This window comes from Gadus chalcogrammus, chromosome 9 (genome assembly GCF_026213295.1).
Source record: "Gadus chalcogrammus isolate NIFS_2021 chromosome 9, NIFS_Gcha_1.0, whole genome shotgun sequence".
Lineage (NCBI taxonomy): Eukaryota > Metazoa > Chordata > Actinopteri > Gadiformes > Gadidae > Gadus > Gadus chalcogrammus.
Genome location: NC_079420.1, coordinates 15902731 through 15926214, shown reverse-complemented (window position 1 = coordinate 15926214; position 23484 = coordinate 15902731). Strand labels below are relative to the sequence as shown.

The following is a 23484-nucleotide window of genomic DNA, read 5'->3' as shown; positions in this document are numbered from 1 at the left end:
TTAGTAATAATAATGGATTGAATTTATATAGTGCTCAAAGATGCTTTACAGTGAAGGGGGGACCTCACTAACCACCACCAGTGTGTAGCACCCACTTGGGTGATGCACGGCAGCCAATCTGCGCCAGAACGCTCGCCACACACCAGCTTGAGGTGGAGAGTGAGGGAATCAATGAGTCAGCCAATTATACAGGGGGATGATTAGGGGGCCAGATTGAATGAGCCTGGTTGGGCCAGGAAGCCGGGGAAACCCCTACTCTTTGCGTTAAGTGCCCTGGGATATTTTATGACCTCAGTGAGTCAGGAACTCTGTTTTACGTCTCCTCTGAAGGACGGCGCCTTCCACAGCACAGTGTCCCCGTCACTGCACTTGGGCATCGGGATTGATGTTTAGGGCGCACTCACACTAGGCTAGTTTGCCTGTTCCGTGCTACTGGAAGATTCAGCACGATTCCCCCCCTCCCCGCTCCCCCCGCTGGCCCGTGGTCACACTGCTCCCAAAGGCCGTGGCCTGGGCACGATTGCTCCTTCATACATGCGTCATCACGTCGTAATACGATAAATATTTTATCACCAAGCGTGGTGTCCAGCTAGCCTGGCTCCGCCCGCCTAAGTACTTCCGCTCAATTTGAATTTCCCTTCAGTACTAGTTCTGGACCTGCTGTATGTAATTTGGTTTTCTGAGCTACCACAGCGTGCGCCCAATCAGCGAACAGAGGGCGTGTCTGAGAACAATGACGATAAAGTCGTGCGCCAGTTTGAGTTGTTGTTGTAGGTCGGTAGTAAGAAGACAATGGAGAACGATGCGAGCGAAGCTATTCGGTCTGTTGTGGCAACGCTGCCAAATATTGAGAAGTTAAAGCCGGACATTTTCGTGCAGACGCGCAAGGTGTTTGGTTTGTGTACAACCTGCGCGTGATTCCCGGCGCATGACATACGTCACAACCAAACGTTTGCGATTGGTTATGGCAGATCCAGAGTGGCACTGGGCAGATCCACTCATTTTAAACTTCAACAGACACCCGCCTTCAAGTGAGTTAACGTTTGTCAATTGATTAGGTCCAGACTCTCTGTACAAATGAAATGAAGTGAAGTACGAGAGTATGGTAGAACCAGGCTAGTGTCCAGCTGCGATTGAATGCTGTCGTCTGCCAAAATTTCAAGTAAACACTCGACTTCACTATCGCACCAACGTAAACCCACTCGTGAACCGCTTGCCGCCATTGTTTAAAATGATTGTTGTGGGGAAGAAGGGCATGCCATGGACCTATAAAGAAAGAAGTGTCGCGCAAGGACTACGTCATCCAGCTCACGTTGCGTATCCGCGCGTCATCTCATTAGCGTCTGTACTTTGGCCACGGCACACCTCTCCCAAGTGTGCCGTGGCCAAGGGGCTGTTCCGTGCTGGAATACGGATGGCGTGGTCACACTAGCCAAACGTTCTAGACTTTAGTATGCAAATTAGCTCGGGCACGGGGCCGCGGCCCTAGTGAGTGGCCCCTATGGCCAGAGGGAAGAGTGCCACCTATTGGCCAACATCCGACACCACTTACATCACCTGGTATTCCCAGGCGGTCTCCCTTCCAAGTACTAACCAGGCCCGACCATGCATAGCTTCCGAGATCAGGCGTGTCCATGTTGGTAAGACCGTAGTAAAGTCGTCACAAGTTTCAGTGGATTGGTACCCTAGGGATAACAACTCAGTCTCAATGAAACCCCTACCCCCTCCTTCCCGCGAAGAATAGAACTCTCAGCTTCTTCATTTATTTATTTTCAAATTCCAGCTGAAACATGAGTTCACTGGGTCTTTAAGTTTGAGCTTGCTGCTGGGGCATCCAAATTTCGAATCACAGGTCAAATATTCACTCAATAAAGTTCTAACTTATCTGGATTATGTCAGAGAGCCATTGTTTATCTAGGCATGATTGCGCTATTAATATCCGTGACAGCTTTTTCTCTCATCAATGATCAAGGAAATGTGTAATATCTCTGCTATATCTATCTGTATACCCTGGGTTGCATAATTCTCCCAAGTGTAAATACCAGTAACATGGTACAGAATAGTTGATGTAATACCTTCATATCCCGTTTCAATTAATTTTTATGCACACAATAAAAAAGCCATCAGTACTGCATGATATAGTGCCATGGACAGTGTTCTAGACATTAAGAAAGACAAATATATGGGTTTAATATAGGTCAATGTTTGTACTATGAAAATGCTATCCATCTCTTTCTACTGATACAAAAGCTGAGGGCTCGTCCGGGATTTGAACCCGGGACCTCTCGCACCCTAAGCGAGAATCATGCCCCTAGACCAACGAGCCTCATAGGTTGGGCTGTTACTTGTTTAAAACTCAGTCGGCTTTGCTCATCTCTGCTCTGTGATTTGTTTTTTAGAACTGCTGATGTGGCAAGCTGGGCCTTAAGTCAAACAGCACCCCCTGGTGCTTACAGTATAGTAGTGTTCCGATACTCTGTTCTGGCAAGGTGGATGGGCTTTCTCTACCATCACAGATGTTAAATGATTTTTAGTTTGCTGGTGTTGCTGTAAAAGTAAACCAGCAAAGTAGGTTTTGGGTATTCGTCGACCTGTTATTAACCATGTATTAACTAGGTATTTTAGGTATTTATTTATCAAATAAGAACACAATGAAAAGATGAAGCATGAAATAGCTCTTTGATCTTAAAAATATGTTGAAAGCATATTGGTAAGAATTTTATGTGGTAGAGCCCAGGGTACAAATCTGAGTCTTGGTTTGCAGGCACAGGGCAGTTGCCGGGATGCTGGGGTAAAGTCCAGGCCTGGAAGACCACCTGCGCTCCGTCCCCCTCGTATTCTGCCCCCCTGACGTGTGGTCGGGATACACCGGACAGCTGCACCCTGGGATGGAAAACCTTCACATCCCCTGGTTACCTGTCCTATGGAGAAAGTAGGAAACCTATTGTATATTCGTTAGTAACATTATTTATTTAAAAATTATATATTTGTATAATGTATACCAATGGGTACTCATAAGGGCAACCATAATCCTCATACAGTTTGACCCTGTCATGGCTGCTTGCAACTATATTTGGTTATTCCTACGTAAAACATAGGAACCCTATTGTAATTTATAGTATTATTATTAGGTCCTACAAAAAATGTAGGAACCCTATTGTATTCGTTAGTATTATTATTATTTTTACCTGACTTTTTTGCTCCAAAAGTTATAAAAGGCTTGTAGAACACGTATAATGAGCAAGGGAATCAAAAGATGGGCCAGAACAATACATAGGTAGAGCTATAATAAGGCCTGAAAGTTCAGCCTTTCAACAGGCAGCCATTACCACTAGGAAGGTGCAACATGCATGAGCCTTGTTATACCATTCGTCATGATGAACCATTTTCAAATTGCATCCATATGGTCAGACCATTATGTGCCGGCAGCGGTAAAGGCTGCATACTCGGCACACATGTACTAGGTGACTGGGACTTCATGGTGTGAAATTCATAGCAATTAGGCCATTGAAGGAAGAGTACATTTCAAAGTGAAATAATTGAATATCTCAGATGTTCAGAATAGCAACCATCAGTGTGACTGTAGAGTTTGACACATTTTTCTTTAGGAACATTGTTGATGATTGTTTTGAAATATTGACTTCCGGTAAACCCATTTTTAAGGAATACCAATGCCATTTTACCGTACCGACCAAGCTGACCATACCTCCAAGTCCAAATATACTCTATTCTGCCCTTGGCAATCTGCATGTCCATTTAGTGTAGGCGTATTGCGCAACTCATGACCATGCTGGTTCAAGTCCAACCTCAACCAACTGTTCTGTGAGACATGGCATGACTTAAAATAATGTTTACCATTATGTATTCATTAGGCCACCACCATACTCATACAGTTATACGGTCATACGGCACAGGACCCCGTCATGGGTGATTGCAACTATATTTTCAATTTGTTTTTATACACACAATAAAGAAGCCATCAGAACTGCATGATATAGTGCCATGGACAGTGTTATAGACATTAGGAAAGAAAATTATACAGGTTTACTATATTTCAATATTTGAACTATAAAAACTGTCATCCATCACTTTCTACTGATGCAAAATCTGAGGGCTCGTCCGGGATTTGAACCCGGGACCTCTCGCACCCAAAGCGAGAATCATGCCCCTAGACCAACGAGCCTCATAGGATAGGCTGTTACCTCTTTAAACTTCACTTGGCTTTGCTCAGCTCTGCTCTGTGATTCAGTTTTAGAACTGCTGATGTGGCAAGCTGGCCCTTAAGTCAAACAGCACCCCCTGGTGGTTACAGTATAGTAGAGGTAACCTATGGGGAATGTATGCATCCATATATTCTTACTAGATTTATGGGGCAGAATACTGAAATTGTACATTCTTTAATGAGCCTAAAAGAACTGTAATTGGGCTTGCAAAGATATATTTTCTGGCCAAAGACCACTATGCGAATAACTGTCTCATACTTTGATATTGTCATATCAGGAGTAAACTCGTGATCATAAAGAGTGCTGTTGCTGTAAAAGAAAAGTAGGTTTTGGGAATTTGTCAACCACTTATTAAACATGTATCAACTAGGTATTTTAGGTATTCATTATCAAATAAAAACAGTGAAATGATGAAGCATGAAATAGCTTTTTGTTCATAAGAATATGTTGAAAGCATTTTGGTAAGAACTTTATTTGGTAGAGCTCAGGTACAAATCTGAAAGTCATTGAATAACAGTAAACCTTTCCCCTAAATGTCTTCCCCAGATTTTTGTTTGAAGGCTCCAAAGCCTTTTAGGAGCACGTGAGCAGAGTGTAATAAGTGACTCTCATTCTGTTTTCAGCTTAAAATATGGGGACCTTTTGTTTCATGTTCAAGATATCTTATCTTGAGAGGTAAAAAAATAAAATACAGGGCTCGTCCGGGATTTGAACCCGGGACCTCTCGCACCCTAAGCGAGAATCATGCCCCTAGACCAACGAGCCACATATTTAGCTGTTAAACTTTGTCTATACAGTACAGATGGAACCTGTATTTTACACCCCTAAACTGGTGATGTGGCTGACAGAAGGCTCGGAGGTCTCTTGTCCAACAGCACCCTCTGGTGGACTTAGTGTAGCTAAACATATTTACAAACTGAATTTAAAACAAAACAAAGCATAGCAAAGAAAGTTGCGCTTGGCTACTCATACCATGTACTTTATTAGATTTTTTTATTCAATTGTTCAATTGTCCACGCCAATGGCTGCCACAATATATTATATTAATTAGCCTTAATTTTACGATATTTTATAAACTAAATTAGGCTAATAGTAGCCTATATTTTCTGTTGACTAGGTTAACCCCTTCCACTTTTACAACAAAGTTAAGTAGGATAAGAGGCTACACAATGCTATTCACTATTTTTAAGTGCAAGGACGTACAACATACAATAAGTGCGGAAGAGGGGTGTTGGGGGGCGGGGGGAAAGTTAGGAGGCTGTGAGATGAACTCTGACGTTCGCGATGCAGCATATAGGTAGCTTAGTAAAGTCGTTAAAAAAAACAACTGTCACAGGTTTCAGTGAGTTGTTACCATGGGGATAACAACTCAGTCTCAATGAAACACCTATCCCCTCCTTCTCTTGAATAATAGAACTCTAAAACCAAAACTGTTTTATTTTATTCCCCAGTGTTCAAATTCCAGCAGAAACAAGAGGTTCACTTGCTCTAAGTTTGAGCTTGCTGCTGTGGCACCCACATTTTTAGTCTGCGATCAATAAAGTTTGAATTTATCTGGATTATGTCAGAGAGCCATTGTTTCTCTAGCCATGATGGCACTATTAATATCAGTGACAGCTCTCATCAATGATTGAGGAAATAAAGCTGAAATACGACATGAGCAGCTACAGATATAGCAGAGTGAAATATCTCTACAATATCTATCTGACAAATATCATTCTCCCAAGTAAATGCCAAGATGGTAGAGAACAATTGATGGAAAACCTTCACATCCCATCGTTTAATTATTTTTTTCATGAACACCATAAATAAGCCATCAGAAACGCATGACATATTGCCTTGGACAGTGTTCTAAACATTAAGAAAGAAAGATGTACAGGTTTTACATAGTTCAATGTTTGAAACTGCCATCCATCACCTTCTACTGATGCAAAAGATGAGGGCTCGTCCGGGATTTGAACCCGGGACCTCTCGCACCCTAAGCGAGAATCATGCCCCTAGACCAACGAGCCTCATAGGTTGGGCTGTTACTTGTTTAAAACTCAGTCGGCTTTGCTCATCTCTGCTCTGTGATTTGTTTTTTAGAACTGCTGATGTGGCAAGCTGGCCCTTAAGTCAAACAGCACCCCCTGGTGGTTACAGTATAGTAGTGTTCCGAAACTATTCTGGCAAGATGGATGGGCTTTCTCTACCATCACACATGTGAAATGATGTTTAGTTTGCTGCTTACTTGGCTCTGATTGTCAAGTCTTAGAATTATAGGGGCAGAATACTGAAATTGTGGCCAAAGACCATTAATGTGTTACTATGCTGATCACTGTCTCATACTTTGATATTATCATATCAGGAGTAAACTGGTGACCATAAAGAGTGATGTTGCTGCAAAAGGAAAGTAGGTTTTAGGTATTCGTCAACCTTATATTGTATTATATTGTATTGTACCTTACATGTATTAAATAGGCATTTTAGATATTAATTAAAACATGAAGAAAATATGTTGAAAGCATTTTGCCAAGAATATTATGTGGTAGAGCTCAGGGTACAAATCTGAAAGTCCTTGAATAACAGCAAACTTTAGAGCATTTATCTTTAGCAGATGTCCCCCTAAATGTCTTACCAATATTTTTGTTTGCAGGCTCCAGGGCATTTAAATAGCAAGTGAGCATAGTGTAATAAGTGACTTCAGTCTTTCTTTCTCATTCTGTCTTCCAGCTTATATGGGGACCTTTCTTTAGCGTATTCAAGATCTATTCTCTTGAGGTAAAAAAATGAATTACCGGGCTCGTCCGGGATTTGAACCCTGGACCTCTCGCACCCTAAGCGAGAATCATGCCCCTAGACCAACGAGCCACAGATTTAGTTCTTAAACTTTGTCTACACTACATATGGAACCTGTAGTTTACACCCCTAAACTGGTGATGTGGCTGACTGAAGGCTCAGAGGTCTCTTGTCCAACAGCACCCTCTGGTGGACTCAGTGTAACTAGACATATTTACAAACTGAATTTAAAACGAAACAAAGCATAGCAAAGAAAGTTGTGCTTGGCTACTCATACCATGTACTTTATTTGATTCTTTATTCAATTGTTGATGAAAAAAAATCTATTTCAGATTTTTAATGGGAGTTAAACTAAATAATTGACGACCATGCAGCCTGCTCCAGCCTGTTGAACTTTTTGTGATGCAAACAGCATATTTGGTTTGAATCAAGTGTCGGCAATATCAGGAACCATTGTACAACCTTTAAGATTAATCATCTTATTGTGTTTTGTAGGTTTGCTTATCTTACTTTTGCAATAAAAGGGTCTAACCTTGGATAAGGATTTATTTAATTTACTTGCCATTTAGTGTAATGGCAAGTAAATCAATTCGTCATCATTCTAATGACGAGATCACTCGTCATTAGAATGATGACGAGTGATCTCATGCGCAACATATGGGTGTGTAATTAATTCATGAACTGGAAAAATGTATTCATATTTTGCTTTTAGTGTGTTACTTTGGAACCAATGTGTCTGAAGGTAAAGGTCAGTGCTCAACTGGGATTCTAATTCAGTACCAATGGTGGCAATTTATTTTTGGTGACCACAAGTAGCAATACTGACAGTAACCACTAGACAGCAACCTAAGTTATTTAGGCTACCGTTTTTGTTGACAGCTACATCCAGGAGTTCATTGTAAATGTCTTGAATACAATAATAATAAGTACATAACATTACAATCATTGTAAGCTTCAGAAAGAGCGTGTACCAGCGTTTAATGAATACCCTATGAGATGAGTGCCAAGTTGGGAGCCTCATTTCACGTCGCCGTCTTTTCTCCGCATTTGTATATCAGGAGGTTCGACCGTGACGTTCATTCACACTTGATGCCCGATATGAGGACATCGGTGTCACCCCGACATCACTATCATGCAGCGATGCATCATATATTCCGTTGCATCCACAACATCTGCATCGATCGATGAAAGATTGGAGCATTAGTTAGAGACAAATAGCAGAAACTACGAAGAAGAAAGGCGTTGCGAACCACTGCGTTCCGGAGAAAGAAATCATATTTTTTTGCACATATAACAAACACTGGGACAAATTGAGTTGATTTCTGTGTTTAACTGAGAAAACCGGAAGTGGAAGGCCGGGACCCTATAATGTTCAGCTAACTGTTGTAATTAATAATTGTTACAAGAGTAGTGTATGTGTGTTTGTGTGCGAGAATGGCGAGCGGACGAGCGAGAATGGCGAGCGGACGAGCGAGGAGAGCGAGCGGTACCGGGTGTCAGTTTAGTGAAGGAATGATCGAGTCCGGTTGTGTCTGTTAAACGTGTACTGTTAGGTTAGTGAAACTAAGAAGAAACAACCACAAACAGAAGAAGCAACCATTGTGCACGGCAAATCATTCCAACGAAATCCCACCCCCTTCTTCAGGGCCTGAGTGGGACCCTTTTTCAGCCCTGGGGTTTCAGGCCCGGCGCAGAAGTCTTGAGGTGTGGAGGGGGGGGGACCTTTGCTCATCGCGTGACCTAAATACAGCGGCAAGTGGGCACTGGGTGCAGTGTGAGGCTCTTCCCACCGCGGCCCAAATAAATAAATAAATAAAAATAATAATTGAACACCGGCCCAAAAGTCGGACCGGCTCAGCGGGAATTGTCCTCCCAATTAGCCACTCCGGGCCTGCCCTCCTTCCAATATGTCATGTGGACACAATCCTCTGCTCCTTTATGGTTGTATGGCTCTGTCCAAAAAGCAGCATCTACTGGGGACCCGTCGCTCCATATCCAGGAGCCTTCTTTATGCACACCACAGAGTCCTATCCAGTGGTTCCCTTTGGTTGGGTCAAAGTTCTGTATCAGCCTGACAATGAAGATCATTTTGCTGGCGTTATGGATAGAGACCAGGTTTGCGCCCAAAGATTGGCAGTAGAGCTCAGCATCGGCCCAGGTCAATAGGCTAGCAAAATATGTGTAGCAGTCGGTGCCAGAGTAATACCAGAAGGACGGACAGGAGCCGCGCCCAAGCTTCACCTTGGAGTCAGCTGAAGGCTCGGTAAGCAGACCTGCCAGGGCAAGGGCGTGCAGGCCACACAGGAGAACGGAGCGCAAGAACATTGCTGGACTCTTTCACTCTCTATTGAGCTGTGTCTGGAAATGTGGTAGAGGTAGTGAGGAAGGCTCTCTTTTTATTGGCTTGTTGAAGGTCATCTGCAAGATGCAATGGATTACATGGAGCCAATAATCCGACTTTATGCAAGAAAGAACACATCCAGCAGTGCCAGCACAGATGGCAGATTTCACATGAAATATGTAATATAGTGAATTTGGCTACAAGTCAATAACAAGTAGGTAATAGTAATTTAAGCAGTAAAATTCTACCTTGAAGGTCCCATGGAATGAACATCTCACTTTATGAGATTTTCTTACGTAAATATGAGTTCCCCTAGCCTGCCTATGGTCCCCCAGTGGCTAAAACTAGTGGCTGTAACACAAGTGTTTGCTGTTGGTGTTATGGCGCATAACTCATCGGTTCATTGACGTGTCTTGTATTTCCACAACGAGACTGTAGTTGGGGTTATCTCAGCCATGGTTGAGAAGGAATTGGGGGAAAGGAACTTTGGCTTTGACTCCCTGAAGTACATGAACTGCGACATGCTGCCTGCCGCCGGTTGCCGCGAGGCACCACCGCCGGAAAGCAGCACCGCCCGGCAGCGGGCAGCCGGCGGCAGGCAGCGCACCGTTCAGTCTACTTCAGATTGATGTGGAAGTGGAAGAACCAGAGACGTCTGAGAAACCGACGAAGTCGTTTGCGATTCATAATATCGTCTGGAGGCGCACACAGATTTTGGCTGTGATAATATGTTTTATATGATATAGATATCTTATCATATATATGTATTATATGATATTATTTAGATATAGAGCTCTAGGACTGTAACGCAAGTGTTGTACACTTCCTTGTTATTTCGATAACTGTTCTGCTATTGGCGCATAACACGTCGGACTCTCACAACAGCTCGTAGTGGGGATTATCTCAGCATTGGTTGAGAAGGAATTGGGGGAAAGAAACTTTGGCTTTTACTCCCTGAAGTACATGAACCACGACATGGAGGAGAAAGGGATTGTTGGCCGCGAATGTCTTCCACATGAGCCCCGCTTCCCGCTGCCGAGGGACCACCTCCTTGGCGCTGCAGGAGGCGGTGGTGCCTGAGCGCTGACCGCTGCTGAGGCGAGAGTCCCTCGGCAGCGAGACTCCGGCGGGAGAACACCGTAAGCAACAATCCCTTTCTCCTCCATGTCGTGGTTCAGTCTACTTCAGATTGATGTGGACGTGGAAGAACCAGAGACGTCGGAGAACCCGACGCGGTCGTTTGAAATTCATAATATCGCCTGGAGGCTCACACAGCTTTTGGCCGTGATAATATATATTATATGATGTATAATTTGACATTATTTAGATACACGTAGAGCTCCAGGACTACCGTTTGTTCTAGAATATTTACCGAACACGGCTAAAGGCTGCGTGCGCCTCGCCATTGCGATACATCCACTGTAAACAGAGCGCATGGTACCGTGGCTGCAAGCTGCTCAGGGTCACACCCCCACCCTCCTCCTTGACCTGCCTCTCTCCTCCTCATTTGCATTAAAGCGACAGACACCGAAACGGCGCATTTGGGGAAAGCTCAATGTGTTACTGGCTCGTAGTGGCTGTAATTCTGCACTATTTCAGGAACGTCTTCAAATACTGTGTTTGGAGCCCACTAATATCTATATTAAAGCATCCATAAAGTAGCATGCCATGGGACCTTTAAGAAGTAGGATTTTCAGAATGGGCAGACGTCTTCAATGAAAACAGCTGAAAACGAAGCCGCTATGAAACAAAAACTGTGATTCTGAAAAAAGTTACAATTATATCGAAATTCCGTTTTAGATATTATTGACGATACAAGTATGTAGATTTATTAAATGGTTTGAACGAAGATAAACGGTTGAAAATGTATTTAGTTAGCCTACGTCTTAAACCGTCCTCTACGGAACCAGTAGGGACATGAATAATAAAAAAAAAAAAGTAAACGTTTCTCGTGAGCACGAGAAAGTATGTCGTGCGCACGAGAAAGTATGTTGTGCGCACGAGAAGGTATCTCATGAGCACGAGAAAGTATCTTGTGCGCACGAGAAAGTATCGTACGCATATCACTGGCAGTGTGTGTGTGTGTGTAGGCTACTTTAAATGTGAATAAGTGCACATGTAAATCTCGATTTTATTTTAATAAAGTATTGATTGTTCAGCATGATGCAGTCTAGTGATTTGGGGTTACGTATGTGAAATGACCCTACCAAAGCTGAGACCAAACTTACGCCCATGGAATAAAGTACCCAGCCTGTCAACAATCGATGGCCGCTTCTTTCCGACCATATTCCGACCTATAATGCCGCGTATCCACTGCAGGGTGCAGGGTGACATGGCTTGAATAAGGTGCATTCATGCAAAAGTCGCATTGTTTTTCAAGAAGGAATACAGCCAGCCGGTCTGCATCAACTTCCTTTAGAGCTTCCTTAAGTTCGTTTTTGGCTCCAACGAAGTTGCTTCTTTGATCGGACTTGATCTGACGAACAGCACCACGCATAGCAATGAAGCATCGGAGGCCATTGATGAGGGCGTCTGTGGACATGCCATCAAGCATCTCAATATGAATGGCACGGGAGCTAAAGCAAGTGAAGAGTAGACCATACCTCTTGTTCTCCTTTCTTCCTTGCTTCGTGAGGAATGGACCAAAGCAGTCCATTCCACAGAAGGTGAAGGGTGGTGATGGTTCCACACGTTCGGGGGGTAGATCAGCCTCATCCACATGGAATTGATGGAACATTTTCTCAATGTCACACATCAAAGCAAAAGGGTAACGTCAGAAGCGGATGAGAACACCGCTCAAGTTGTTCAGCAAGTCAGGCCCTGAGAGGAGATGGTCGTTCAAGCTTGTTCCTTTTTGTCTGGCAGAGCAATCGAACACTACACAAAGCTTATCTGGCTTCTTTGCGTGCCGAACACCATGATGGGGAATGTACCATCTCTCACCTTCACTCCCACCGTCTTCGATCTACTCTGCATCTCCCCTTTCGATGATCTCCTCCATGAACTTGACATACTGCTCCTTATACTTTTCATCCCGCTGCAGTTTTCTTTTGAGTGAGGTGGTTGAGGCGTATCATGACTGAGTTTTTGTTGTCAGGCATACTGGGCCTTTTTTTGAAGGGTAGAGGCATTTGGTAATGGCCATGTTTATTTTTCTGTATGCCCTCATTTAGCTTGTTGAGGAAGGTGATGTCATCTTGTGACACTGTTTTGCTGTCTTCACTACCATCCTTGAAGTCAGATTCCAGAATGCGGATAGCGTCGGCCGGAGTTACCGGAGGCAGTACTTTAATGGAGATTTTGTGGCACAGGCGACTTGAGCTCGGCGAATCATGGCTTTGCGATGAGCGCCCCACATTACTCCATCCTAAGTCTGTCCGTACAGCATAAGGTTTCTCATCTCCTCCTAGAATAACCTGCCTTGGTGCCATGGCTCTAGAGCAGTTATAGCCTATCAGGAGCCCTATTTCACAGTCCTTCAGAGGCTGGATTTCTTCTGCTATTTCTCTGAGGTGACTCCATTGCTTAGCCGTCTCACAAGTGGGAATATGAGCACGGTTTACAGGTATGCAGTCCTTTGAGTAGGCAACTGGGAGATCAAACTGAATTGCAGAACTGTATCCCCTTACACAGAGGCCGAAAACACTCTCACATGAGAGAACCGTGTTCATTCCACTCATGGTCGTCAGCTTCAACTTCACTGGATACTTGTCAGCATTTAGACTGTCACTCACTTCTTGGTCGATGAATGTTGTATCGCTTTGAGTGTCAAGTAGAGCGTAGACAAGTCTCTCAGCAGTTGGGTTGTTTTTGGATGACACCCACACTGGCATCACCATTGATGTGTAGGATGAGCCTTCGCCTTCCCATAGTTGTAATCGTGGAGGACCGTCTGATGTTTTCCTTTACAGTTGTCGCAGCAGTGGCGATGACGACAGTTTTTTGCGCTGTGGCCGAATTTTAGGCATCCATAGCAGAGTTTATTCTCCTTTACATAGTTCCGTCGCTCTACCAACAACATCTCTGTAAACTTGGGACACGCATGAAGCTGGGGTCTATTACCTTGACAGAGAATACATGGAGTTTTTCTCCGGTCTGACCCTTTGTTCATGATGTCCGTAGCTGCTTGTGTGGTGTCTCTGAGATTTCTCTTTTCAGCGTTACATCTGATGAGCGAAGAGCATAAAGCGACGTAAATTGGATTGCAGGCAATCTCAGCTTCAGTTGACACAAATATTGCAAAGTCCTTGAAACTTGGGAATTCTTGCCTATCGTTCAGGCTTCGTATGGCTTGTCGGTTCCAGCGTGAAGCTGCCCAGTCTGGTAGTTTATAGACAAGCTTCTGGTTTTCCTCGCAGTCGTTTAATATGTCGAGACCCTTGACATGAGGCATGGCATCTTGACAGGCATTTAGAAACTCAGAAGTTTCTGAGTCCCTTGGCATCTTTAGGTTGTATCCTAGGCCAATTGGTAAGCTTCTCTCTGAATGCTCTCTGAATGGCAAAGGGCTGGCCGAAGCGACGAGTGAGCTTGTTCCAGGCATCCTGGTAGGCTTCATCATCGTTTCGGAAAAAGGTGCCATCTAGCACCTGGCGTGCTGGGCCGGCAACACACATTCAGCTTGGCCTTAGCTGCTCGCACTTCCTTCTCTGCCTGCAATCGCTCCAACTCATACCTTTGTGCCTCTAGAGCTATCCTCTGTTGTTCCTCTAACTCTCGAATCACTTCCCTTTGTCTCTCTTCGGCTACCATCATCTCATAATTGGTTTCCTTCACTGCTAGTTCTGCTGCTGCATCCGCACGCTTGGCCGCCATAGACGAAGTCATGGAGTGATGGTCAGACTTGCTGTGACTTGTCAAGGACGCGGCGGATCCATAGATAGACTTTGCATAGTCACGGTGGAGGAGTTCATGAAGGCGATGTCTTTCTTGCGTCTCGTTAAACTCAACTTCATCATCTATTGCTCTGTTGTGGGCAATGATAATGATTTCTGTGGTGACTGATTCACAAGTATCAACTCGTTGTCTGACATCAGTGGAAGGTGTGGCAAGATCTCGCATTTCAGAATATATGTTCATTATGTCTTCCTTACTTTTCCTAAGTTCTTCCACGAGAGGCCAGAGGTCACCATCTGGCATGTAGGACTTCAATTGATCTCTTGCTTTGCGTATTTTGAGTTTCCATTGCTCGTACATGGAGAGCAGCCCTTTCTCCATTTTCTTGGCCTCCTCCACTTGTAGTGCACGCATCTTCTCTGTAGGGTTCCGTGCACGTTCGGAGCGTCTGGGACCTTCAGGTGGGTCATCCAGTTTACCTTGGAGATTACTCTGACCTTCTTGCACCACTTCAGTCGTTTTCTTCAGGCATGGTGAGTCTGCCACTGAGTGGAGCTCCCTCTGAAAATCTTGAACTTCATGCTGAGAACCAGCCATTTGCTCCTCTGTGTCACTAACATAACCTGACTTTGACATTATCAACTCCAAAATCAGAATTATTAAGCCAGATGAAAACCCCTAAGCAGATACGATCAAACTCTTAAGCAGTTTAAACATAGAATATCAGAACCCCAGTACAAAAATAACTAGCAGTTACATTAATGTGCAGACACTCAAATAACTTTAAATGTTCAGGTAAATACCATGATAAGCACAATTTTCAGATAACATGAAATGTAGTTCAATTTCCCTTTTTTTTTTTTTTTATAAATGTCCTTAATTATAAAGAGTCCACATGAATGTGTCCGTCTGTATAAACGTATCAACAGTTCCTTTGTTGCAGATGAGCAGGTGAGTATTAAATTAAGTGTTGCTCACCTCATTGGCAGTACCGTAGACCATATAATATTGAGTAATGCTCAGTTCTGCGTCAATGAATGCGACTGTACTTGACCAATCCACCGAATCCACGAGACCGCTGCCCGGATTGCCGTAGTGGATCATGCGTTGACATGCAGGAACATGTGCTGCTCGATGACTCCATGTGAACAGCATGGGGCGATGTAGCAGCAACAGCAGCAGGCATGCAGTGAAGACCCTCCGTCGTGACCCGTCATGGCGGAAACAAATCGTCGAGCTCTTACTGTAGCGAACCACCGCCGTCAGCCTTATTTCTTCACATCTTTCTTCATAAACACTGTAAGAGCTACAGGACAGATAAATAACATTAATTAGCTCTTACACATATACAACTATCGCCATGAAGATAACATTTGCAGGGCTGTACAGCAACAACAAATTTAAACACATTTTAAGTAATATAAAGTCTTAAACAAATTAAACACACAATACCTTGTTCCCATTCCAGCTAGGTGCTTATTAATTACTACAAAGTGTTTTGCAGAGCAACCGTGTGTAGCCTGAATTCCTTCCGTAATTACATGAACGCTAACCTTTCCGTGCGATCTCCTTCAAGTCAAGTTATTTCCCCGTGCTCATGAGATACTTTCTCGTCCGCACGACATACTTTCTCGTGCGCACGACATACTTTCTCTTGCGCACGACATACTTTCTCGTGCGCACGACATACTTTCTCGTGTGCACGAGAAAGTATCTCGTGAGCACCAGATACTTTCTCTCTGCATGCAGCACTCACCTGAATATGTTTTAACCATTCAGTGAACAAAAGGCAGCAGGCTCATTTTGGGTACAACTCAATGACATGCAAATGCAGACCGAAGTGTAATCAACACACCCACTCAAGTGGTGTAAAGTGCCGACTTTCTACTCCTCATTCACGTAAGGGAATTAACATTTCCGACGGCTAAAATACTACCTTAGTAATAGTAATCTATGTAAGCCCCATTGTCAAAGTTAAATATAAGTTAATAATGTTCCAAATAAATTGTGTAACAATATTATAAATAATTAATGAAAATCTGAAAACATTCAGTTGAAATCACATCTTGTTTGTTAAGAAATCTCAGTAAATCCAACATGAAAAGATACAGTTTTTTGATTGGTCATATTTTTATTGTTATTTTCAAATAAACAGTCATAGACCCTATGGACAGGCTTTACGAAGTTTACAAACAGAAGAAGCAAGCATTGTGCACGCCTCATCATTCCAACCAAATTCCTTCACCGTCGTCCAATACAGCATGTGGACACAATGTTGCACTGCAGCATGGTTGTTTGGCTGTCCCGGGCCCCAAGCAGCAAAGTCTCTTGGGGACGCGTCGCTCCACATCCAGAAGTCTTCTTGATGCACATCATTTAATCCTATCCAGTGGTTCCCTTTGGTTGGGTCATAGTTCTCTATCAGCGTGATAAGGAAGTTTGATACGTTGGAGCTATGGATAGAGATCAGGTTTGCGTCCAAAGATTGGCAGTAGATCTCGGCATCGACCCATTTCAATGGGCTAGAAACATATTTGTAGCAGTCGGTGTCAAATTCATACCAGAAGGACGGACAGGAGCCGCGCTCAAGCTTCACCTTGTAGTCAGCTGATGGCTCGGTAAGCAGACCTGCCAGGGCGAGGGCGTGCAGGCCACACAGGAGAACGGAGCGCAAGAACATTGCTGGACTCTTTCACTCTCTATTGAGCTGTGTCTGGAAATGTGTGAAGAGGTAGGCTCTCTTTTTATTGGCTTGTTGAAGGACATATCATCCAGCAGTGCCAGCACATGTGGCAGATTTCACATGAAACCTGTAATATAGTGAATTTGGCTACAAGTCAATAACAAGTAGGTAATAGTAATTTAAGCAGTACAATTCTTGATAAACATATTTCCAGCTTCAAAATTGTAAAAAAAAAAATACAAAATGAGCAGCATAGATGATAATTCCTGTAGTTCTAAATTGAGTTCAGTCCTTTCCTGTAATAAATTGGGCACCTTACTTCATAGCTCCGCTCACGCTGATAATCCACAATCGGTTGGCTTCACTTCAATAGAACATTTGTGAAAAGTCCAGCTGGAGTAGCTAGTCCGCTTTTTTTCTGCTAACAAGTGGGTCGCGGCACCGCCACAGAGGCTGTTGTGCGTTATATTATGTGTGTTTCATGTGAGTGTGTGTGTGGTGTGTTTATATAAAGGCAACATTAGGGAGTGCAGAGTATGGGCCATGAGAGTTGCTAACTCCTTTAACTTGGGCATTCCCTGGCTGCTCACCACATTATTATTAAAAATGTATATTTCTCCGTTACAATAAGTCATCACAAAATGACGGGGGATTTTGATGGGGGCTAAGCCCTTTTCAGGGGGAGCTTAAGCCCCCCCGCGCCGCCGCTGTGTCATAGCTGCTTTCACGCATACACGTACAGCCCGCTATTAGCCAGTTATTCTGTTATTCCTTCTTCAGATAATGGAAATCAGCGTCTGTCAGTTTTCGATTTCAGCTCCCAGTTTTTTTAGCAGTGCACTGCAATACATTTGACCTTTCAGAATCTTCAGTTTTAAGTTTCTGCATTTTTAGCAATGCTTTGCGCTTTTCATTCAGCTGTCACCTTATGTGTTTCCAACCATTTACATTATTTTAAATGGTGTGCATGTTGACATTGTTTATTCCATTTAGACTTCTGAACTCTGTTCAAATCCCTTCACTTGATTTAAGCCATTTAAAGTTTCTTTATGTCTTGATCTATGTGGCTTTATTTAAACTCATTTTGTAATACAGCACTCACCACATTTCCTTCAGGAAATGCATTTTATCAGTAGAATCTCCGGCTGGTTTAGGGGGGTGGGCTTGCAAGGGTCGGGATATGACGTTGGGTCTAAATCATGGTTTCTCAACGGGCACCCCATGGGGGGCGTTCGAACTACCTAGGAGGGCGCTGGGAACGTGATTTATTTTAATTTTTTTGGGGGGTGATTTTAAACTTTCATGGTTTTCAAATCTTTTTCAAATCAAATCAATCAAATCAAATCAAATTTATTGTCATTTTGTTGATTGAACAACAAAACGAGAAGGCGTTTCTCACTGATCAAGATCAAACATACATTTCAAACAAACAAACAAACAAACAAAAAAACAAACAAACAAACGTCTCAATGATGAATAAATAAATAAATAATAAATAAATAATAAATAAAGTCCAGTGAGAAGATCTGGGACGCTGTTGCATTGAGCATCCTGACAGCTTGAGGTAGGAAGCTGTTCCGCAGCCTGGTGGTGGAGCATCTTAAGCTGCGATAGCGTTTCTTGGAGGGTAGGAGCTGAAAGAAGCTTTTCAGTTTGTTTACGTCCACCCCATCTCTGCTGCTTCCTCCTCCGGGCAGTTGCGGGCACGGTGTCACAGTGTCCGTTAGTATCCTGTGTTTGCGTAGTATGTCCAGATGCCAGCGAATGCCAGTGATGTTACTCGCTCTCAATGTCCTAATGTTTAATATTGTTTCCCTGTCATAAACTATGTTCGTAGGACGTCTCACACTGAAACATTCAATCTCAAGCGCCCCGCATCTCTTTGCCATGGAAAACCCCTTTTTTGGTGCAACCTGAAATAAATAGGCTATTTTTATTTATTTGTTTCTAACCCCTCTACCGTCTCAGCTACCTTTTACTGTCTATGCTCAGTGTAACAGTGATAATACAGCGCGGTTCGGTCCTGCACACGCCCGGACTCCTGTTACATCAGCAATCGTCATGATCTCTATAGTAACGCTGATAAACATAACCCAAGTTTGGAGGTTAACAGTTCAATAACCAACACAACACAATCAAACATGGCCGAAAAAAACAATTTTGGTTTCATAGCCTGTTTCCCTCCTTCCTCTTGCTCTTGTTCAGTTCCAGATGCTCTGAGCGTAGTTTCCACGAACAGGCCGTTGCATTTCAAATACAAAATATATAGGCCTAATTGGGCCTCTGCGGGCCATCGGTTTTCGCGGTGCCATTCATTCATTCACTGCACAGCGGGAGTCGCTGATGCAAATGATGCAATGACACCTTTAAGCAATATAGCACGAGTGTGAGTGGGGTTGTTGTGGGGGCGCCAGAGGATCAGGTTATGATCAGGGGGGGCGTTTGCTCAAAAAAGGTTGAGAACCACTGGTCTAAATGATCAAGAGGCGGGATAAGGACGGCAGCTGTCAATCTCTGTTTGTTTTGGTCTGACCGCAGAACGCACAGCGGCAGAACGGGGTAAAACTCATCGTGATAATCTGAAAGGTTGCTGCAGCGATGCATCATATATTCCTTTGCATCCACAACATCCGCATCAATACATAAAAGATTGGAGCATGAGTTAGAGACAAATATTAGAAACGACGAAGAAGAAAGGCGTCGCGAACGACTGCGTTTACCGGAGAAAGCATTTTTTTTTTTTGCTTCATTTCACATATAACAAACACTGGGATGAATATAGTTGATTTCTGTGTTTAACTGAGAAAAGTGTAAGGCGGGTGTTACACCGAATTCTGCGACCCACTGAAAAGTTTGACCACAGGGGGCGCTGTTGTACATTTTCTGCAACATGCACGTGTGCATTATAACAAAAACATAAATAAAACCTAAGATCTCACCCCACCGGTGGGTCTTTCTTTTCTTGATACTAACATTAATTCTAAACGGCATTTTACACATTAGCCTAGCTTTTTATGGGTAAAGAAGCAACGGTGAAGGACCGTATTGAACGCCCTATCCATTGTAGGGGTCTGTAAAGTGCTAATCAAATCAATCAAATGTATTTATTAAGAACCTTTAATAAAAAGGTAATTGGTTGGGGGGAGGTCTTGTTTATGTATGTTTTTGTCATGTCTGTCTACCTTCAAACTCGTGCATACTGCAGAAAATATGCAACAGCGCCCCCTGGGGTCACACTTTTCAGCGGGTCGCAGATTTCGGTGTAACACGTTCCGTGTTTGTGGGCTGTAGTGTCGTAAAGCAATTCGGTGCTTCGCGAGACCCGAGAATCCCGCGAGAGTGGGCTGTGGGTCACCGGCAGAAACTTGCATATTCCCTTTTTCCGCCAAGATGCGCTAGGGGGAGTCGACCCATAAAGTGTTATAGAACCATCACAATGACTCTTAACCTGTTATATTAAGGTAAATTAATCCAAAAAAGTTGCATTGTTCCCCTTTAATGATGGAGTCTCTGGCTTTCGTTTAGAAATGTCAAAAATATATTTGGGATTTAACATAGAAGATGTAACATTCTAAATTGATAAAAAAAAACTTGATCCAGGAAATGTAACATTCAACATCAATATAACCTCCAGCTTTCCTTGTGAGTGCCCGGTTTGTTTATAGGATGTGGGCGCATCTGTCTGCATCACACAAATTGACTGACATAAATGACGTTTAGAAATGTTCAGCGTATTCTCTGCGAACCGACTCGGACCTCGGATGTGACGTCACGCCCAACCCAGCGTTTTATTATTATGTTTCGCTCGGTCGTTGGAGAAAAACATGGACGCCACCTGGAAAGCTGTTGTCGCGGTAGCATTGGCAGCGGACCAGGCGCCGCATAATAAGTAGGCTATAGGCCGTAGGCAGAGATACAGACGCAGTAAGGTATTTCAGTAATACGAGTGATTGAAAATTGCCATTTAAACCACCGAAGTGGTCCAAACACAATGAAAACAGTTCATACGTATGAACGCAGCCATCTTGAATTCTATCTCGGAATCCTTGCTCGGCCTCCTCCGAGTTCATCCGAGCAAGCAAGTTCGCCCTCCGAGGAAAAGGGGCGTGTTCATGCGTGTCACTAGGCTACGTCCTCGGACCTCCGAGACAGATGGATAATAAAACGCACCATTAGTGTCCGAATTCTTGTTTGTTCATTCCCTAAATAGTGCACTGTATCATGAACACTATATAGGGAATAGTGAGTGAGTGAATAGGGAACGATTTCGAACACAGCTATGGAGCAACGGCGAACTCTAAGTGGAACAGCTAAGAGAAAAAAAAAGGAACAAGAGTTCATGTATTTGTTGTTGACTTTTATTGAGGCCGCCATGCTGCCTGTGCAGTGCGCACTGCCCAGTTTACTTTACTTAGCTGATCCTTCATTTTCTTATCGATCAGCCTCAAGAAAATTATATTTATTTATTCTTAAAGGCACCCAGTGCAACTTTCGAGGCTTAAAAATAAACATTCAATTTCTAGTATTTTTTACACGTAGTAAGTTTCAATAACTCCATACCATTACATACCGACATTCAAGCAGCAAAGATGAGACGTCGTTGTGTGGTGAGAACTGATAGAAAATCGATAACAACAACAATGCCGCCATTTTCTTTATTTTTTGTAACCTACAATAAATAAAGCAGGCTTCCAGTCAATGGAAAAATGGCTTCTCCCCACCGGCGATTGTTGTTGTTTACGATTTTCTATCAGTTCTCACCCCACAACGACGTCTCATCTTTGCTCCTTGAATGTCGATATGTAATGGTATGGAGTTATTGAAACTTACTACGTGTAAAAAAGACTAGAAATGGAATGTTTATTTTTCATTGAATGTTCACATAAAGTTGCACTGGGTGCCTTTAATATTATAAACGAATGAAATTCGTTCAAATCTAATTTCATTATTTTGAACTAGCATAACAAAGAAGTATAACTTGCATTACAGTGTGTGTATTCACACACATGTGGTGCTCGCACGGTCATAGCTCATTGGGCAAAGCAGAGAAAGGGGAGGTAACATGTCCCCGTATGACGACATACAGGGAAAAATTCCAAATCGGCGCGTCTGAGCTACTGGGGGACCATAGGCAGGCTAGGGGAACTCGTATTAATGTTAGAAAACCTCAAAGTGAATTTTTTATACCATAGAACCTTTAATAATGTTCAAAATAAATTGTATAACATTATTATAAACAATTAATGAAAACTGAAAACATTCAGTTTCATCCACCTCTTGTTTGTAAAGCAATCTCAGTAAATCCAGCATGAAAAGATATTCTTTGATTGGTCATATTTTTATGGTTATGGTTCAAATAAACAGTATTGGACCCTATGGACAGGTTTTACGAAGTTTACAAACAGAAGAAGCAACCATTTTGCACTGCGCATCATTCCAATCAGCTTCCAGATTCCAAAATGTTATCTCGCCACAATGTTGACCTCCAGCCTCGTTGTTTGGCTGGTTCGGGAACCAAGTAGCAAAGTCTCTTGGGGACCCGTCGCTCCACATCCAGGAGCCTTCTTTTTGCAAATCACTGAATCCAATCCAGTGGCGCCCTTTGGTTGGGTCATAGTTCTCTATCAGCGTGGTAATGAAGATCATTTCGCTGGCGCTATGGATAGAGACCAGGTTTGCGCCCAAAGATTGGCATTGGAGCTCAGCATCGGCCCAGGTCATTTGGCCGGAAACATATTTGTAGCAGTCGGTGCCAGATTCATACCAGTAGGAGGGACAGGAGCCGCGCTCAAGCTTCACCTTGGAGTCAGTTGAAGGCTCGGTAAGCAGACCTGCCAGGGCGAGGGCGTGCAGGCCACACAGGAGAACGGAGCGCAAGAACATTGCTGGACTCTTTCACTCTCTATTGAGCTGTGTCTGGAAATGTGTGAAGAGGTAGTGAGGAAGGCTCTCTTTTTATTGGCTTGTTGAAGGACATATCATCCAGCAGTGCCAGCACATGTGGCAGATTTCACATGAAACCTGTAATATAGTGAATTTGGCTACAAGTCAATAACAAGTAGGTAATAGTAATTTAAGCAGTACAATTCTTAATAAACATATTTCCAGCTTAAAAATTGTAAAAAAAAAATACCGAATGAGCAGCATAGATGATAATTCCTGTAATTCTAAATTGAGTTAGTCCTTTCCTGTAATAATTTGGGCACCTTATATAGCACCTTATATAGCACATAGCTCCGCTCACGCTGATAATCCACAATCGGTTGGCTTCACTTCAATAGAACATTTGTGAATAGTCCAGCTGGAGTAGCTAGTCCACTTTTATCTACTAACAAGTGGGTCGCGGCACCGCCACAGAGGCCGTTGTGCGTTATATTATGTGTGTTTCATGTGAGTGTGTGTGTGTGGTGTGTTTATGTAAAGGCAACTCTTAGGGCGTGCAGAGTATGGGCCATGAGAGTTGCTAACTCCTTTAACTTGGGCATTCCCTGGCTGCTCGCCACATTATTATTAAAAATGTATATTTCTCCGTTACAATCAGTCATCACAAAATGACTGGGGGTTTTGAGGGGGCTAAGCCCTTTTCAGGGGGAGCTTAAGCCCCCCCGCGCCGCCGCTGTGTC

At 43.3% G+C, this 23484-nt stretch overlaps 1 protein-coding gene and 5 non-coding genes across 6 annotated transcripts; all 6 read right to left on the bottom strand.

The window, feature by feature from the left end:
• Positions 1-2254: 2254 nt before the first annotated feature.
• trnap-agg (transfer RNA proline (anticodon AGG)) lies at positions 2255-2326 on the bottom strand. Its single transcript has one exon. It is a non-coding gene; the product is annotated as a tRNA-Pro (tRNA).
• A 1785-nt stretch (positions 2327-4111) lies between these two features.
• On the bottom strand, positions 4112-4183 carry trnap-ugg (transfer RNA proline (anticodon UGG)). Its single transcript has one exon. It is a non-coding gene; the product is annotated as a tRNA-Pro (tRNA).
• A 733-nt stretch (positions 4184-4916) lies between these two features.
• Positions 4917-4988, bottom strand: trnap-agg (transfer RNA proline (anticodon AGG)). Its single transcript has one exon. It is a non-coding gene; the product is annotated as a tRNA-Pro (tRNA).
• Positions 4989-6163: 1175 nt separating this feature from the next.
• trnap-agg (transfer RNA proline (anticodon AGG)) lies at positions 6164-6235 on the bottom strand. The gene has a single exon. It is a non-coding gene; the product is annotated as a tRNA-Pro (tRNA).
• A 766-nt stretch (positions 6236-7001) lies between these two features.
• On the bottom strand, positions 7002-7073 carry trnap-agg (transfer RNA proline (anticodon AGG)). Its single transcript has one exon. It is a non-coding gene; the product is annotated as a tRNA-Pro (tRNA).
• A 9159-nt stretch (positions 7074-16232) lies between these two features.
• Positions 16233-16892, bottom strand: LOC130389255 (C-type lectin mannose-binding isoform-like). The gene has a single exon (XM_056598952.1). It carries the CDS (start codon positions 16856-16858, stop codon positions 16343-16345), a length of 516 nt encoding a protein of 171 aa, XP_056454927.1. The 5' UTR covers positions 16859-16892; the 3' UTR covers positions 16233-16342.
• Positions 16893-23484: the final 6592 nt, after the last annotated feature.

Coding starts and splice junctions, on each gene's coding strand:
- LOC130389255 (XM_056598952.1), bottom strand. CDS start 16,858: ATGTTCTTGCGCTCCGTTCTCCTGTGTGGCCTGCACGCCCTCGCCCTG.